The 16,827-nt window shown below is 44.3% G+C and overlaps 1 protein-coding gene across 4 annotated transcripts in view; it reads right to left on the minus strand.

The window, feature by feature from the left end:
• ATRNL1 (attractin like 1) overlaps window positions 1-16,827 on the minus strand; it is a 999,362-nt gene that overhangs the window by 720,529 nt on the left and 262,006 nt on the right. For all 4 annotated transcript variants that reach the window (XR_012905692.2, XM_075935409.2, XM_075935410.2 and 1 more), the window contains exon 18: window positions 1,450-1,668. Coding sequence is in view for 3 of the 4 variants with exons in the window: in XM_075935409.2 (XP_075791524.2) it covers window positions 1,450-1,668 (219 nt within the window). In the remaining variant the exon portion in view is untranslated. The remainder of the gene's footprint in view (window positions 1-1,449; window positions 1,669-16,827) is intronic.

Genomic DNA, 16,827 nt, shown 5'->3' on the forward strand with positions numbered 1-16,827 from the left:
CTGAGTCTTAAAAGAGCAACGCTTATTATAGGATAAATCATTTGGGGCCTGTCAGTTTCACTGGTGTGCTGTTAACCATGGTGAATGATATTGTCATTAGCTGTATCTGCAGCAGGGATGCATTACCAGAGTGATTTCTTTATTCTCATAATTTAATACAGTGGTTCCCAACCTGTGGTCTGCAGACCCCTGGGGGTCTGCAGCGGTACTATATGGAATCCACATGGAGCCTCTTGCAGCCAGCAGGTACTTCTGCTCACACTGCTTCCCCAGCGGGCCGAGGAATACTGCTTGGGAAGCAGCATGGGCTAAGGGGAAGTGCAGGCTGCAGGCACAGCTATATTATTGGGGGGCGGGGGGTCAATAAAATTTTAATAGATTGAAAAAGGGTCCGTATCCTCAAAAAGGTTGGTAGCCACTGACTTAATACATCTTAAATCTGAGTTACAGCTACTTGATATTCTTCTTTAAGTTAGAAAAAATATGTTATTTACCTAAGGCCGTTGAGTGCAAAGCATCTTGCTGTCCTGTGACGCATTTCCACAACTCAATTGGATCATCACATTTCTAGCTAGGGTCAGCGTACACATTTAAACAGCTAACCAATGAACTGAGGCTCATCAGTTAACCTTCAAAGTTACACACAAGGACTTGCTCCGCTCTGCCGCCTTTGAATCAGGGGTGGCAGCATGGGAGGAGGAGCAGATGCTCACGGGGAGCTGGCTTTTAAGCAGGCCCTCCCACGAGCACCAGATTCTGGGGAGCTGCCTGTCTCCATGCGCTGCTACATCTGATACAGGGCAACAGCGTGGGAGAGAGGGGCAGGTAGCTCCAAGGGAGCCAGTGAGTCAGCTTAAAAGCTGGCTCCCTGCACATACTGGCTCTGGAAGAGTCACCCTCCACCACCAAATAAAAATGCAACAGCTAAAAACGTCAGCAGTTTCACATTTACCAAAAACAAAAAAAGCATTTTAACATCTCTAGCTGGGAGGCAGGAAGTTCCTACCCCCTAGTCAATGGAAGTTGCAATGGCTCTTAGCTTTTGACAGCCAGACAGTTTATGGTCTTTTGTTTCATGGAACAGCAGCTAATAGAGAAGGAAAACAGGACAGGTTGAGGAGAAATTGTTTGTAAATATGCAAATTCTCATTAAATTTGAAAAACACCCCTCATGTGTAACCACAGAAAATGTGGAAGCTATATATCAGTAACTGAAAAACAAACTAGTTCTTGCAGAGTAAATTGATGGAGTAGCTTTTTCACTTATTTTATCTCAAATAAATATGAATTATGTTATTTAAAATAATTCTGATGTTGTGTACCTATACACATAGAAAATTAATTAAAACCTTCCATTCTGTAGCTTTCTTTTGACATCCTAGATACTATTCAAATACAAAAATAAATAAATAAAAAAGAAACCATATAGAACAAATCAGAGCTTCTTACCTGGACAGTGAATGAAAGACCATTCATAATTTTTCTCTTTGGGGCAAAGAATAGTGTCAAGAACCATTTCACCAGAGTGCACTCCAACAGGCTTCATTGGACCTCTTGAAGAGCCCTCCACACAGTGCCCTTTTCCTGTATCGCTGGGATCATTGCACCATCCGCATCCAGGTTGTTCCAAACATTGCCCACAGGTCCTCAGTCCAGAGCAGTTTTGAGCTGTATTGTACAGAATATATTATTACAGGTAATGCAACTTTTGATGTGCACTGTATTAGGTTACTAGTATAGTTAAGAGAGTAAACAAAAGTATGATCCTCGTCTTGGACTAATAAAAATAACATTTCCATGCTTGCTTAGTAATAATGCTTTTTAAAATTTATATTTTGTGTGGCAGCAAAATAAATGTTATTATCAAACAAGATAATTACAAAAATCCCGAATGCTATACAACAACATAGCAAATTGAAATCATTTGTACAATAACCTTACTCCTCAAATTCTAAGTAATGATCAAAGGGCAAAAAATGTTGTAGACTAAAGAAGCTGGATTCAGAAAAAATAATAAAAGGTGCCCTTGCAGCAAGAGAAGAATTTATTTAATTTTAGGGTGACAGTAAGAGGCTATCAAATACTTTATCAAACCAGATGCTCATAGAAGCCACAGGAGGATTATGTCACTATGCAGTAAAAGACTTGCCGCTATCCAAAGAAAGAGAGACAGCAGATCAATTTTCAGCTCTCTAACAATACTCAATAGAGCTATACACACCCTTTGATCCAAATCCTGCAACCACTTACACAGATGCACCAATGACTACACATGTACATTGAGTTAAGCACATGCATTTTTGTAGGTATCAAAGTCTTAACTGAATAGGAAAACCACAGAATTGAATTTGTTACAAATTCAGGTTACTGATCCAAATCGGGAAGGGAAATATTAAAATTGTGACCATTCAAACTCAAACCCAGAAATTACTTTGGGCTTCAGTTATCAAATAACATTTAATAGTGACATTTCAGTTTTTTACTTGACACTGTGCCCAATCCTAATGATAATGAAATATTCCTAAACTGCAAATCATATTTGCATTTCATTTTAATGAAGTTCCATCTTATATCTTTTCTGTAACAAGAAGTCAGCTTTCATTTACTTGTGTACTAAAAATCAAATTTCTCTCCCCCTCATTGTCATCAGCTGAGTTATTCAACTGTGTTGTTACCTATAAATCTTCACCGCTAAAATTTTTTCTACACAGAATCCTTTGATTTAATTTAAAATGAACATCTCCCACAAGCAGACTTCCTTAAATCTGGAAAGTTCATATAAAGAAGCTTTTGGCAATTTTTTGAGAAAAAAATCTCTCAGTGGGTACATCTACACACTAAAAACAAACAAAACACCTCCTGCAGCAACTCTCAGGGATAGCATCAACTGACTCGGGCTGTGTGGACTTTTGGCTTGGACTCTCCCCAAAGACTCTCCCCCTTTGATGGGTTTTCAAAGCCTTGGCTCTAGCGTAAGCCTAAATGTTTTGACTGCTATTTTTAGCTTCTCTGTGTGAGCACCACAAGCTTGAGTCAATCTGGGTTCTGAAATTTGTTGCTGTCAATTGTTTGTTTGGAGGGTTTTGCTGGGGGTTTGTCTGGAGGGATGTTGCTAAGAATTGTTTGGAGACATAGTTCATTATCCCAGTTTATTTTTTACCCTTGCAACAATTTACATCTTAAAAATATTAAAATGCTACAAGTGCCTCCTTTTGGTCTCTCCCTTTCCAATCATGAATCTATCCTGACTGAAAAGTTAAAAGTATCCATCACACAAATATACCTATTCAACCATACATTAGGACAGTATTTCTCAAAGTGCTCCAAGGCCCACTTTGGTAAAGCCACCAGCATGCCTGTGCCTCTTTAACTAAAGGGTCTGTGGTCATGGAGCCTTGTGGTTCCCACTGCCTCTGGTTCTCCATTCCCAGCCAAGGGGAGCCATACAAGTGGCATGGGCCCACTAGTGGGCTGTGTCTAGACTGGCTAGTTTTTCCGGAAAATCAGCCGCTTTTCTGGAAAAACTTGCCAGCTGTCTACACTGACCGCTTGAATTTCCGCAAAAGCACTGACTTCCTACTGTAAAAAATCAGTGCTTTTTGCGGAAATACTATGCTGCTCCCGTTTGGGCAAAAGTCCCTTTTGCACAAAAGGACCAGTGTAGACAGCTCAGATTTGTTTTGCGCAAAAAAGCCCGGATCGCAAAAATGGCGATTGGGGCTTTTTTGTGCAAAAGTGCGTCTAGATTGGCCACGGATGCTTTTCCGCAAAAAGTGCTTTTGCGGAAAAGCGTCCATGCCAATCTAGACGCTCTTTTCCGAAAATGCTTTTAACGGAAAACTTTTCCGTTAAAAGCATTTCCGGAAAATCATGCCAGTCTAGACATAGCCATGGTGTAAAGGGAGCACAGGAGACATATGGAGTGCATTAGGGTGTAGTAATATTCTCCAAGGATAGAAATCAGATTTACGTTGTTGCACTCTTTCTTATCCAAATCCATCTCACTGGATTTCATATTGAAAAATGTCTTAAACTCTAACAATTATCTTCTGAAGAACACTTAGATGTCTACTCTAAAATTCAGGAAGATTGTAAAACAGCTTTAGGACTCTAGATGTATGCTTACACTACCACATTGCAACCCAAAATTCATACCAACAAGAACAAATGAGATGGGCTATTAAAAAAAAAACCTTAATTTTAGATTATGGAAAGGTAAAAATGGAAGCTAAAACAATATGTAGCTGTAATGGGGCTTTTGCCCTGTCCTAAGTTGTAAAGAGTTAAACCAGCCCTGGGAGATGGCTGGGACCACAGGCCAATCAGGAGGAGCCTGAAGACTGTCCCACAAGGCTCCAGCCATACCCTATAAAAGGGCTCCTAGACAGAAGGAGCTCACTCTCACTCCAGCTATGCAGTGAGAGGAACCTAACTGCCTGTTAGTGCTGGGGAAAGGGAGTGCAAGCCAGGGACCTAAGGCCTAAATAAACCCCAGGCCAAGGTCCAACGACAGAGGCCTTGGGAGATACTTGGGCTTCAGAGGGCAGCCAGAGCGAGATTAGACAGCAGATCCAAAACCACCTTGCCAATGATGAGTGGCCAATTCAGACTGCAGTTTGCCCCTGCGGGAAGGGGCTAGATGACAAATGGCAGTAGGTCACTGAAGGAAGGTGGGTTTAGGGGTAATTGGGTTGCCCATGAGGGAAGCAAACCTTGCGTGGGTATTACTAGGAGGGCAGTACCCAGGGCAAGAGGCACTATGGCCTGGTAGGGATATGGAGCCTGATGCAAGGTAGTGGAGGCATTAATAGGAGGCAAATAATGGGCAGGAAAGACACAAGTCAGCAAAGGGTGCTCAGAGGCTGAAGAGCTAATTACCAGACTGACAGCAGGAAGTGCCTAAGCAGCTAGAAGCTGCTACAATAGAATACTATTGTCACAAGCTGCTACAATAGCATATTTTATTTCATGCTGATTTTTAATATAGGACTTGAACTGAAGTGCCATAGTATAGAGAGTATTTTTTTATGAATTAGTTTACTGACATAAAATATGTAATATGGGAGTTATAATTACTCACCATTATAATTACTCTGCCAATTAATTGCACAAAGAGTATTTTGGAAGTAAATGGATTAATCTTGAGCATAATCTAATCTATAGAATGAAACATCTGTCCATCCTAATCCAGAGCTATTTATGAGTGCTATAAAACTTTTGAAGAAGTGGGTAAGTCAACACCATTTATCTTAACTTATGAGATGGGATCCTGTGATCGTTGTCACCTGTGGGGAGCATTGTCTCATGGATCAGAGGATTGGGACCTTTGAAATGCAGGTTGTGAATTGGTAGGGCAATTCCAGCAAAGGGTCTGGCCAGCCCTCAGGAGTTCTAACCTACCACATAGTGACCTGTTATCAGTTGCCAGAAATAAAGCTCAACTCCAACAGAGGGCTCTAGTCTTGGAATCTAACTGGTGGGACTCTGGGGTCCTGACTGGTTTTCCTGCTTCTATTTAAACCAGGAACAAAGAGTTATTCATGTAACTGGGTTTCCCCTACTTCAGACTGCTTCCCTGATGATACCAACTCCTAATATCTGACCTGGTATCGCCTGGTATCCTGCACTTGATATAATGACACCTTACTTTCACTCTGCCTTCTGGCATATCTCAAACTCTGATTTCCTGGTATCTGAAGGTATGTCTACACTACCACCCTACTTCGAACTAGGCACGGCACGGACTAGGTAGTTCGGACTAGGCTTCGTTTCATGAGGAGTAACGGTAGTTCGGACTAGTCCGAACTACCTAGTCCGTGCCACGTGTAGCCACGCGGCACGGAGTCCGCACTAGCGGACATTTAAAAATGGCAGCGCCCGGGGCTTTATGCAAATGAAGCCCAGGAAATTCAAATCCCGGGCTTCATTTGCAACTCCTGTTGCCTACATTACCACCCTAGTTTGAACTAGGGTGGTAGTGTAGACATACCCTGAGTGAGCCTGGCTCCCAACTCCCACTCCAAACACTAATTCAGACTGCCCATGTCCATTTCATGACCCATGGAGAAATTTCACACCTTGGGGATACATTTCACACCTTGGGGATACATTTCTGTAGCATAGAAACTGCCTGATATATTAACTGGACAGTTTATTGGTACCAGTTGGGGAAACTTCCTTACTCAGGGATCAATTTCTGTAGTGCAGTGGAGATGAGAACCTACGCACTAAAGGCACCCTCATGGTACTCATTAGCAGCAATGTTGAGGCTGGTATGGTACTATATAACAACTGTGCTTAAATCACACATTCCATTTCTTTTATATACTCTTGTCAGGATGACTCCTACAAAAGTGGGAATGATCACTTATATTCCCTTAAGTAGGAGACAGTTGAGACCATTTTAGATTCCGAGGAGAGTATGGGTACACCAAAGCCTGGGGTGGAACAGTACCAGGTGGTGACAGAGACAGAGATTTGAATTGTGAACTACAATGGGTTTGCAGTATCAACAGCAACATCAGAGGATTTTCACCTATTGGTAATGTGTGCTGAGGAGGAGTGGTTGCCTTTGGTCTCAGACCTAGCACTAAGAAGGTGGGAAGCCATAACAGACCAGACTTTGCTTGTGCTTTAATAGACCCTTATGTGGAACTTATATGAGGAGGCCCCAACAAGGCACTGTTGGTCTGAATGACTATCAATGTGGTACAGAGAAGCACAGCAGATCCTTTGCAGCAATGTAGGCCTCTGGTGTACCTGGTAATGTTATGGGTCTTTGCCTCAAGCAAGGCCACCAGCTCCACTATCTGCAACAAGAAATCAGCTAGCCCCAGTGGTCAGAGCATGGGAAGCAGAAAGTTTGCTGTCAGAGAGCCACTAGCATGTGCAACTGGGCAGCGGTGGGCTGAAGGCAGTTGAAGAGTTCTGTGCCAATAACTCTGGCACCCTGGAAACCATCCTCTTCTGAGCTTCAGAGATTGAGGTTTTCTGAGCACTTGTGCCCCTTTGTGTACTGCTGCAAAGAGAGAAATCTCCTTCTGTTGTCACAGATAAGGCAGAGGAGCACTGCTGGATGGCACAATTAAACAACTGCCTCTGACTAAGACAGTTTCAATACCAATAAATTGCAGCTGCCATGAGGATGTATCTGAGACACTCTTCTCTTTGTTTTCATCATGAAGCTCTTGCAAATCAGACACCTCTTCTCATGGGACCCTCACACAAGTGTACTTCAAGCTCGTGATACCCAGAGCAGAATATGAAGCTAGGGGACCTCTGCATAGGCTACCTCAGCACTGGGCAGAGCCCAAAGTCCACTAACTACTGATGGCTAGAACAACAATAGGAGAGAGACAGGACCTAAAATAAAATACAGGACTATGTAGCACTTTAAAGACTAACAAGATGGTTTATTAGATGATGAGCTTTCGTGGGCCAGACCCACTTCCTCAGATCAAATAGTGGAAGAAAATAGTCACAGCCATATTTTTCTTCCACTATTTGATCTGAGGAAGTGGGTCTGGCCCACGAAAGCTCATCATCTAATAAACCATCTTGTTAGTCTTTAAAGTGCTACATAGTCCTGTATTTTGTTTCAGCTACACCAGACTAACACGGCTACATTTCTATCAGGACCTAAAATAAGCACTATTAATTTTTACTGACAACAACTGACTATAATAGTACAGCTGTAGAAGAAAGAAGCTGACAGAACACTCTGACCACCAATCATGGACAGTGAGAAAGAACTAGGGAGAGGACACTCCTTTGTAACTCTACTCTGAGCACTAGAGACATTAGTGCACAAGACACACACACATAGTATAATAGACATATGCAATCACCCAAAGACGAACCACAATTATCCTTTAAGACCTTGTGAACAAGAAATCCTTTATCAGTAGAAAAAAAACCCAGCTAACTGTTATAAACTTCAGAAGCATTCCTACAGATTTAGAAATCTGTTATAAGATTAAGATGATTAATTTTGAGTGAATAAAAATGATTAACTGTGAATGGAGGTATTTGAGCCACTTTTTCCTGGAAAAAGCAAAAGGAAAAGCAATAAATGACTAACAAAACTGGCAGTTCCAAAAACTAGAAAAAAAGGTAAAACAAATCACAAGAATCTGTCAGCATAATTTTGAGAGACAAGGAGGGTGAGGTAATAGCTTTTATTGCACCAACTTCAGTTGGTAACAGAGAAACACTTTTGAACTACAGAGAACTCTTCTTCAGGTCACCTGAATCAACAGAAGTTGGTTCAAGATATTACTTCATCCACCTTGTGTGTCTGATATTCTGGGACGAACAAAACTAGAACACTGCAAAAAGCATAATTTTCAGTCTACTGAAGTCTATTTTAGTCATTTTGTTTTATCTATAATTAAAATGGAGACATAGTTTTCTACTTAGCTCTTCATATTAAACCACAACTATATTTGAGTAACATTAAGCACCTGACCTAATCCCCCCAGAGATTTTCATCCATAAGTTTTTAAAATCTATTTGCCTTCCTTATCAGAAGTAAATTTCAGAGGGGTAGTTGTATTAGTCTGTAACTGGAAAAAAAACAAACCCTTAAAAAACAACAAATAGTCATGCAGTACCTTAGAAACCAACAAAAAATGTAGATGGTGGTATGAGCTTTTGTGAGCCCAACCCACTTCTTCAAATGAACTAGTTAAGGGGTCCAAGGTACAAATAAATAGCAGAGAAAGAGAGGGGATGGGGAGAGAAAGAGAAGGAAAAATAGGAAAAAATATTTTCAGTGCTAAATGAGGCTAATACAGTGGGCTCTCAGTACCAGTGCTTAGCTTTTTATGTCATTAGGGTGTGGAATTTAGCTAGTTCAGGTCTTTGTTCAGACCTCATTTCCAGGTGTCAAACATGTAAATGAAACCAAGTTGTATAGCTTCTCTCTCAAGCTAGTTTTTTTAAATTGCTTTGTAATAATATAGACACTTTAGATCCATTATTGAGTGCTCAGGCAAGTTAAAATGTTCCCCAGCAGGTTTTTATGTGTTACCATTTCAAATATCTGATTTGTGTCCATTAATTCTTTGTTGTAGAGGCTGTCCAGTTTGGCCAATATATATGGCAGAGGGGCAATACTGGCATTTAATGGCATAGAACACATTAGTGGATGTGCCGTTATATGAGCCTCTGATATGGTGGCTCATGTGGTTAGATTCTGTGATGATGTCGCTTGTATAAATGTGGAGGCGCTGGAGTTATTGCTTATTTCAATATAGCACGTCTATACTGCAAATGCCCATCGAAATAGCACTGAGCCATTTTGAAAGCCATTTTGAAAGAGTGTCTGCACTGATTGGAGCCTCAATCGCATGGTCATGCAGGTATGACTCTCTTACTATGTTATTGGGAGGGCGAGTAAACTGTTGGAATAGGTGTAGAAGCTATTTTATGTTTAGCTAGAAGCCATCTTGTATATCAGAAACCATTTCAGCTTTTCTCTCAAGCACGTAGACCAGAGTGAACTTTCTGTCACCCAGTGAGAAGAGGCCTACAGGATGGGCTATTGGTATGTATTAATTGGGCTGGTTGGGACAGGAGATGTACTCCCTCGTACCTGTCCGCCATCTTGTTGATAAGGCTTTGTTTTTCCAAATTTAATTGAGGTTTTCTGTAATTAGATGCCCTGACATCAGACTGTTTGTCTAAGGGTATAAAGATACTAGGATTGATTGTATTAGCAGCTTTACTGGGCCCGACTTTGCTGGGACCACGTTTGGCTCACTTTGCTTTACTGATCAATAAAGCAAATCAGTTGTTAGCCGCCTAAACAGAGAGGAGCGTGTTTTTGCTTCGACATAGGGTTCCATAGGGAACGGGGTGTTTCCAGTCCTGCATTCACAAAGCCCTGCCAGGGGATGGGGTTTGTAGGGGTTGGATCTGGTGTGTGAAGGAATGGAGATTTGACTCAGGGACCTCCAGAGGGCTCTGGCAATCCTGTGATTCTCTGTTTCCTTCTCCAGGTGGTGAGGTCCATCAACACCATCCTGCTGTGCAGACTCCTCCTCCGGGCAATGAGGAGATACAATAAAGCAAACTTTTTTGTTTGGAACAATGAACTGGTTTTTTTTATTTGGGGTACATAAAACTGGGGAGGGACTGGGGAAAGAACTTGGGGGGAGGAGGAGGAGGAAGGTAAAAGGGGGAGAAGTGTCTCAGGGACAGATCTGGGGCTGGTGCATGCCTCGGATGTTCCACCACCTCTTGTGCAGGACCATAGGTTGCAATGGGGACAGGCTAAGGGGAGAAGCCAGAGGAGCAAGAGCATGAGCGGGAGGGTGGCTGCTTGACTGCCCAATGGCAGCAACCATTCAGTCAACAGCCCCTGTCTATGCTGTGCACGTGCTGCAGGTCTCATGCCAGTTCCCTCCAGGTGGTGTAGCACAGTTCCTAGACCACTTTCCACCACTGGTCCTACCTCTCCAGAGACCACTGGAGGCCACACAGGTCCAGTTGTGAAGAACAAAGAGAAGGGCAGTCATCCCAGGAGACAGGATCCATAAAGATTTCTATCCCTGCCTGCCAGAGGAGAGGGGGAAGGGTATTGGGGGAGCTGTGTGGGAGTGGCAGATGCCACTTGCCAGGGAGGGTGCTACTGGGGTCCCCTCTGTTTCCTTCCCCTCCCAGCAGGCTCCCCTTGTAGGAGTTCAGTGTCCTCTGCTTTGCTGCACTTGCCCAGGACTGCATGCTACCCCAAGAGAGCAGGCATGCCCATGTGCTGTGTGCTGCACTGCAGTGTGTGTGTGTGTCCATGACCCCATCCTCCTAAGTGGTGGCTTGTGGTGGGAGGGTGTCCCACCATGGAGTTGGGAGTATGGCAAGCCTCTCAGAAACCCTGTGAGCAGGAGTATAAGGGTCTTCTGAGGCAGCCTCATTGCGTCCTTCTGCTTCAGACTGGTGCTGCATATACACAGGCTGCTACACAAACCCCAGCCTGACAAGGCTGAGTGAGGAGCATGCAGCCTCTCACTACCTCCCCCCATGTCTGTTTAGGGAAAGTAATGGGGCTCACCTGATGGGCCTTCCCCAACTTTGTCCAATCACTGGGCAACATCCTGGGAGGGTGGTACCAGTTCCAGACTGATCTCCTGGCTGGCGGGCATCATGCTGTCAGTGGCCTGCTCCTGCTCCTGCTCCTCCTCAGTCACAGTCCTGCCCTCTGGGAGGGTGACAATGGGCGTCTCCAACCCAGAATCCACAACAAAAGTGGGGAGGAGGGACTGACTCCCTTCCCAGGATGAGGCAGAGCTGGTTGAAGTAGGGGCAGGTCTGGGGCCCTGAGTGAGAGCTGCACTACTTGGCTTTGGTATAGGCCTGCCTGAGATCTTTTAGTTTCATGCACACCTGCTCCTGGGTGTGAATGTGGCCTGTCTGGCCCAGGTTGTCAGCCATCTGGCTGTAGACATCAGCATTCCTAAACCTAGTGTGACAATCCTGGAGGTTTGCCTTGTCTCCCCAGATCTCAAAGAGGTCCATGAAGGGACCTGCCTCCTCTGTCCCGGGCAGTGGCTTGGGAGCTCAAGTGGCATTCTTAGGTTTGCCATAGCAGCTGGGAAGTCAGAGCTGGCTGCTGCAGTGTGGTACGATGCTAGCAGGGTTTGTGTCATGCCACAAACTGTTACCCCGAGGCTGCGGCTTTAAGGGCTACAGGGGAAGTGAACTATAGAATTCTGATGAGTGTGGACAGAGTGGCCACCAGGGCAGCTGTGAGAAGCACTGGAAGCCACTTATTTCAAAATAACCTCAGCTGCCCTGTCTACACATGCCCTATTTCGAAATAGGTGTTATTCCCCATAAAATGAGGGCTACAGAATTTGGAATAAGACGCCCGTTATTTTGAAATCATTTTGAAATAATGGGATTGCTGTGTAGACACTCAGTTATTTTTATTTTGAAATAACTGCTGTGTAGACATGCCCTGAGACTGTGTGCAAGGACTAGGAGCCAAAAGCAATAGGGGAGTAATACTAGAAATAATGATGACTTGCTAGTGAGCTTTGGTTGGTTTCCTGAGAATTCAAAGTATTACAGACAAAATGTCAGCAGCCACATATTCTGATCAAGTTTAGATTCACTGGAATATATATGCTATGTGGTCCTGAAATTTCAGTTTTGGACAAAAAGAGGTTGACAGCCAGAATATCCTCAAGCAGGGAGTGCCCTTGACTCAGAATTACTTCTCACTGATGTCAACTTGGCCTGAATTTGCTGAACTTCAGGGCACACAGCAAGGTTAAGCTATTTATGCGGGCTTTTCCCTATCTGAAATTGCCTTCGTTTGTTTCACGTGCACTGACTTCTATCAGTTTGCTATTTTAGAAGCTATTTCTGGTAATAGTTCTCCATAATCATAATGGGTTTATTTTAATAAGAAGATAATGTTTAAAAGATGGAAAAGCTGGGAGGCAGGGGGAAAGAAAGGATGGAGAATGAATACAACATGCATCGCTACGCAGTAAGTGCTACCATCTCTCGTCGATAATGAGAGGACGATGTAAAGAGACTAAAATAAAGAACTCATGTAAAAGAAAAAAAATCAATACAAGTGTTATAGGCATATGGAATATAGGTTCAGTTTAGAAAAATCTCTGAGAGACGCATAATACAGCTCTTACTAGAAAACAGCTGCTTAATCCTCTCATTTTTTATACTGAGTAACAATAAAAGTGGGAAAACAGTAATAGAGATTCCAAGGGATTTAAATAAATTTAATTTTTCATGGTAACTATGTACAATCCCCTTTTCAAGGGGAAAAACAGGGAGTCTTTCGGTTGAGATAAGGAAGTTACTCACTCTGTACAGTATCGACTTCTTCGAGGTGTGTCTCCCCATGGGTTCTCCACTGTAGGAGACAGCTCTTCCCCAGAGCTGCAGGATCGGAGATTTTTTCATAGCAGTTAGCAATCAGGCCACACATGCACAGCAAGCATCTTGTGCTGCTGGCAGTTTGACAGTTGAGTGCAGCCCAACTCTCCCCCCCCCCCCCCCAGTTCCTCTTCTACCACAGAGCAATTGGACTGAGTAGTGGGGAGGAAGGGAGGGTTGTGGAGCACCCATGGGGGGACACACCTCAAAGAACAGTTGTTACTGCACAGAGTGAGTAACTTCCTTTTCTTCTTCAGGTGATGTCCCTGTGGGTGCTCCACTGTGGGGGACTATAAAGCAGCGTTCGATGTGGCTGGTGGAGCTGCCTTAGCCATTGATGTGTCAGCTGCCAGTTGGGGCATGATGGCATAATGTTTTGAGAAAGTGTGGTCCAATGACCAGGTGGCTGCCCGATAATGTCTCTGAGAGGCACACAATTAAGGAATGCAATGGATGTTGTTATAGCATGGGTGGAGTGTGCTCTTGGTGCTGTCTTTAGTGGTTTGTTACCAAGGGAATGGCATTGGAGAATGCAACCCACTATCAGCTTGGAAATGTGTTGTGTGGAAATTGGACTGCTCCTGGAATAGTTCGCAATAGAGACAGACAGACATGGGGACTTACAAAACGTCTGAGTTCTGTCAATGTAAAATGCCAAAGCCCTTCTGACATCGAGAGTGTCAAGCATGGCATGTGCAGGTGATGTTATGTGGCTTTAAAAAAAACACAGGTAAGACTCAATGTGAAAACAGGTGTTGACTTTGGGTATAAAAGCTGAATGTGGTCTCAAAGTCACTTTATCTTTAACAAAGACCACGTATAGCTGCACCATTAGGGTTCCTAACTCACTGACTCTCCTTGCAGATGTGATTGCTACTCGAAAAAGCACCTTCATTGTGAGGAGTAATAGTGGGCATGTGGCCATAGTTCAAAGGGTAGGGAGGATCTCATAAGGTTTGACGGACTGGGCCGTGTCTGGGGACCGCTGAAGGCATCAGCTCAGGGTAAATTGCTCAAAATCAGGGCTGCTTACAGCTCTCAACTAGAGATCTTTTCCAAATAATCCACAAACCAGTCACACAGAGTGCTTCAGCTGCCAATCTGGCCAGCAGGAAGCTTCACGAGAAAAATCCCCCAGATACCCCAGTTCTCCCTGTGCCTCAATCAGCCCTGGGCCTTACACAGAGGTGAGAGGTTATAAAACCCTGATCTCACCAACTCTGAACAGATCCTCCCGGTCCCAAAGAACCAGCCACAGTCTCCGGACAATTCTCACTTTAGATCTTACCCACAAGAGCACGCTGAGCCAGTCCTTTAGAATCTAAAATCAAAAAATTGCTTAATAAAATAAAGAAAAGGTTGAGACTAAGATTGTTAAGGAGAATACATAACATACATCAATCGCCCCGTTCTTGACGCAGACTTTTAGCAGAGATGTTACAAACCGCTAGCTTAGAAGTCTCTGGTGTACATCTGTATTAGGATGGGTCAGCAATCCTTCCCGGCTCTCTGTCCCTAGCATGGCTGCATTTGAAAGCAGGAGCAAGACTGAAAACAAGATGGAGACAGTTTCATGGCACTTTTATATTTCTTGTATCTCCCAAGCTGGAGCTGGAGCTGGTCACATGACCAAGCGACCTATCTGTGTTTCACATGCCAGCAGCTATGAGGCAGTGGCTAGTCTGCAGGCTTCTAGACACATTCCTCGGGTGTATATTGGACATTCAGGAGAGCCATTGTCCATGAAACAGTTAGCATAGCCATTCACAATAGGCAGTCCAGGCCCATTGCTCACTCCCAGACAGAGAACATTTACAATACAAGAACAGAACTCATATTCATAACTTCACATACAAAAATTGGACAAGTACAGGAGTGTCATACATAGAATCAGTAGAGCATAAGCTTTCATTTGATACCTCATATGGCCCACTTTGTACAGAATTTGTGGCAAACACCACCTGTGGGTGCAACAGTGATCTGCCTGCTCACTTTAAAATGCAATAAACCAAATTCAGGTCCCATGAGGGCATCAGTGTTCTACGAGGTGAGTAGAGGTTCTGAAGGCCTTTAAAGAATCTTTTCATCACGGGATGTGCAAACACTGATGACCCTTCAATGTGGTCGTGAAAGGCAGTAATGGCTGACAAGTGCACTTTTATGGAACACATTGATAGGCCTTCACTTTTTAAGCTGTATAAGTAGTCGAGTATCATATGGATCAGGGATTTGTCTGAACTGAGTTGTTTCCGATGACACCAGGATGTGAAGCATTTCCATGCTTGCCAGTAAGTTGTTCTAGTGGTTTGCCTCCTGCTCTGAGCAGGCAACTTCTGCGCCTCGGAACCAGATAAGAACCAGGCATGGAGATGAAGGGTGTCTGGGTCTGGCTGCAGTAGCTTGCCAGCATTCTGGAAGAGGAGATCACACCGCTGAGGAAATGGGTGGGGTGGCTCAATGGACATGTATTGTAGGTATGGGAACCAGGTCTGTCTGGACCAGGATGGGGCCACAGAATGACTCAGGCTGTGTCCAAACATATCTTGCGCAGGATTCTGGGGATCAGTGGTATTGGCGGGATGGCACAGTAAATTGGTTCGTCCCATGGGATCAGGAATGCATCTCCCCTGGATCCCTTCCCCAGCCCTTAGAACAGGAAGTCTAAGTCTTTAGGAGGGACAAAATATTTCCTGTCCACCTTGCACATTGGCTGGGCCAATGCTTGTTTTTGCCAGATGTTCTCGGACACATCCATAATAACCTAATCTATGGGTAATGCACTGCTGCCCTGGGATGACAGACAAATATTCTTTAGAAGACAGTGTTGTTTCTCCTTGACCTCCTGTAATTTTATTTCTTGGGTAGCAGCGACCCCTTTAAAAAGATCCTGAAACTGTTTCAGGTCCACCATAGTATGTTCATCATCAGGGACTGTAGCCTCCTCAGGAGGGGGAAAAGAGTTGCCTTATGGTAACTGCATAAGCCAAAAATCATCCTCATCATCAAGTAATTGGCTGTCCTCCTCTTCTGAGTCTGGTATGGTGCCCAGGGTGTTGGATGGTGAGTCTGGTGGTAACCTTTTCAGTGAAGGTGGTGGGCCAGAAGAGTTATACGTAGGCAGTGCCCAATAGTCCCAGGGTGCCCCGTGCAGCAGGTAATGTGGAGGCGGATAGCATCAGTTTGGATGCCACCGAGGATGGTATGGGCATACTGTACAGTGATGCCCTTGCTGAGAAGTGATGGGAGATGAATGAGGAGAGGAGAATGTACTCCTCTGATCATAGTTGGTCACCCTTATGCGACTATGCCCATAGCATGGTGGTGAATACAATGGGTACGGTGCTGGGGACTGCTCCCTTGATGGGAGTGAGGAGAGTTGCCTGTGCTCACTCACACTCTCCCTGAATTCCTTGTTGTTTACCAGCATTTCTTTAGGCCCAGTCTGGTCGTCTCTGTAAGCTGAGAGTAGCCTGCACCAGGGGAAACATTTGGGAAGTCATTGCGCTGAGCAGTTGTACTGAAGATTTACAGCACTGTTTTGTGGCTGGTTCCGCTCAGTTCGCCGGTGCCGCACATGTAGGCACTTGCTTCAGTGCCGGGGCTTGTTTGTGTGCTTTCCCCAGTGCAGAATAGGAGCGTGCGGTTACCGGGCTCATGCTAAGTACCAGAGTGTGTGCTTCTGAGGCAGACCTTGACTCCACAGAGCTGGAGGTGGTTGCCACATCTTCCCTGGTCGTTCTGGGGAACGGATTAGGCGGTAAGGATCTGGCACATGAAACTCTAGTCCTTTGATGTTCCTGAGGCGTTGGTGAGACTGATCTGCGTTTAGGAGGGTCTACTATTTGATCTAATGAAAGCTCTCCTGTCGACTGTAAAGCCTTCTCCAGAAAGGACACATGGAGCCTAAGCTCCTGATCTTTTCTT

This window comes from Pelodiscus sinensis, chromosome 8 (genome assembly GCF_052426305.1).
Source record: "Pelodiscus sinensis isolate ZL-2025 chromosome 8, ASM5242630v1, whole genome shotgun sequence".
Taxonomy (NCBI): Eukaryota; Metazoa; Chordata; order Testudines; family Trionychidae; genus Pelodiscus; species Pelodiscus sinensis.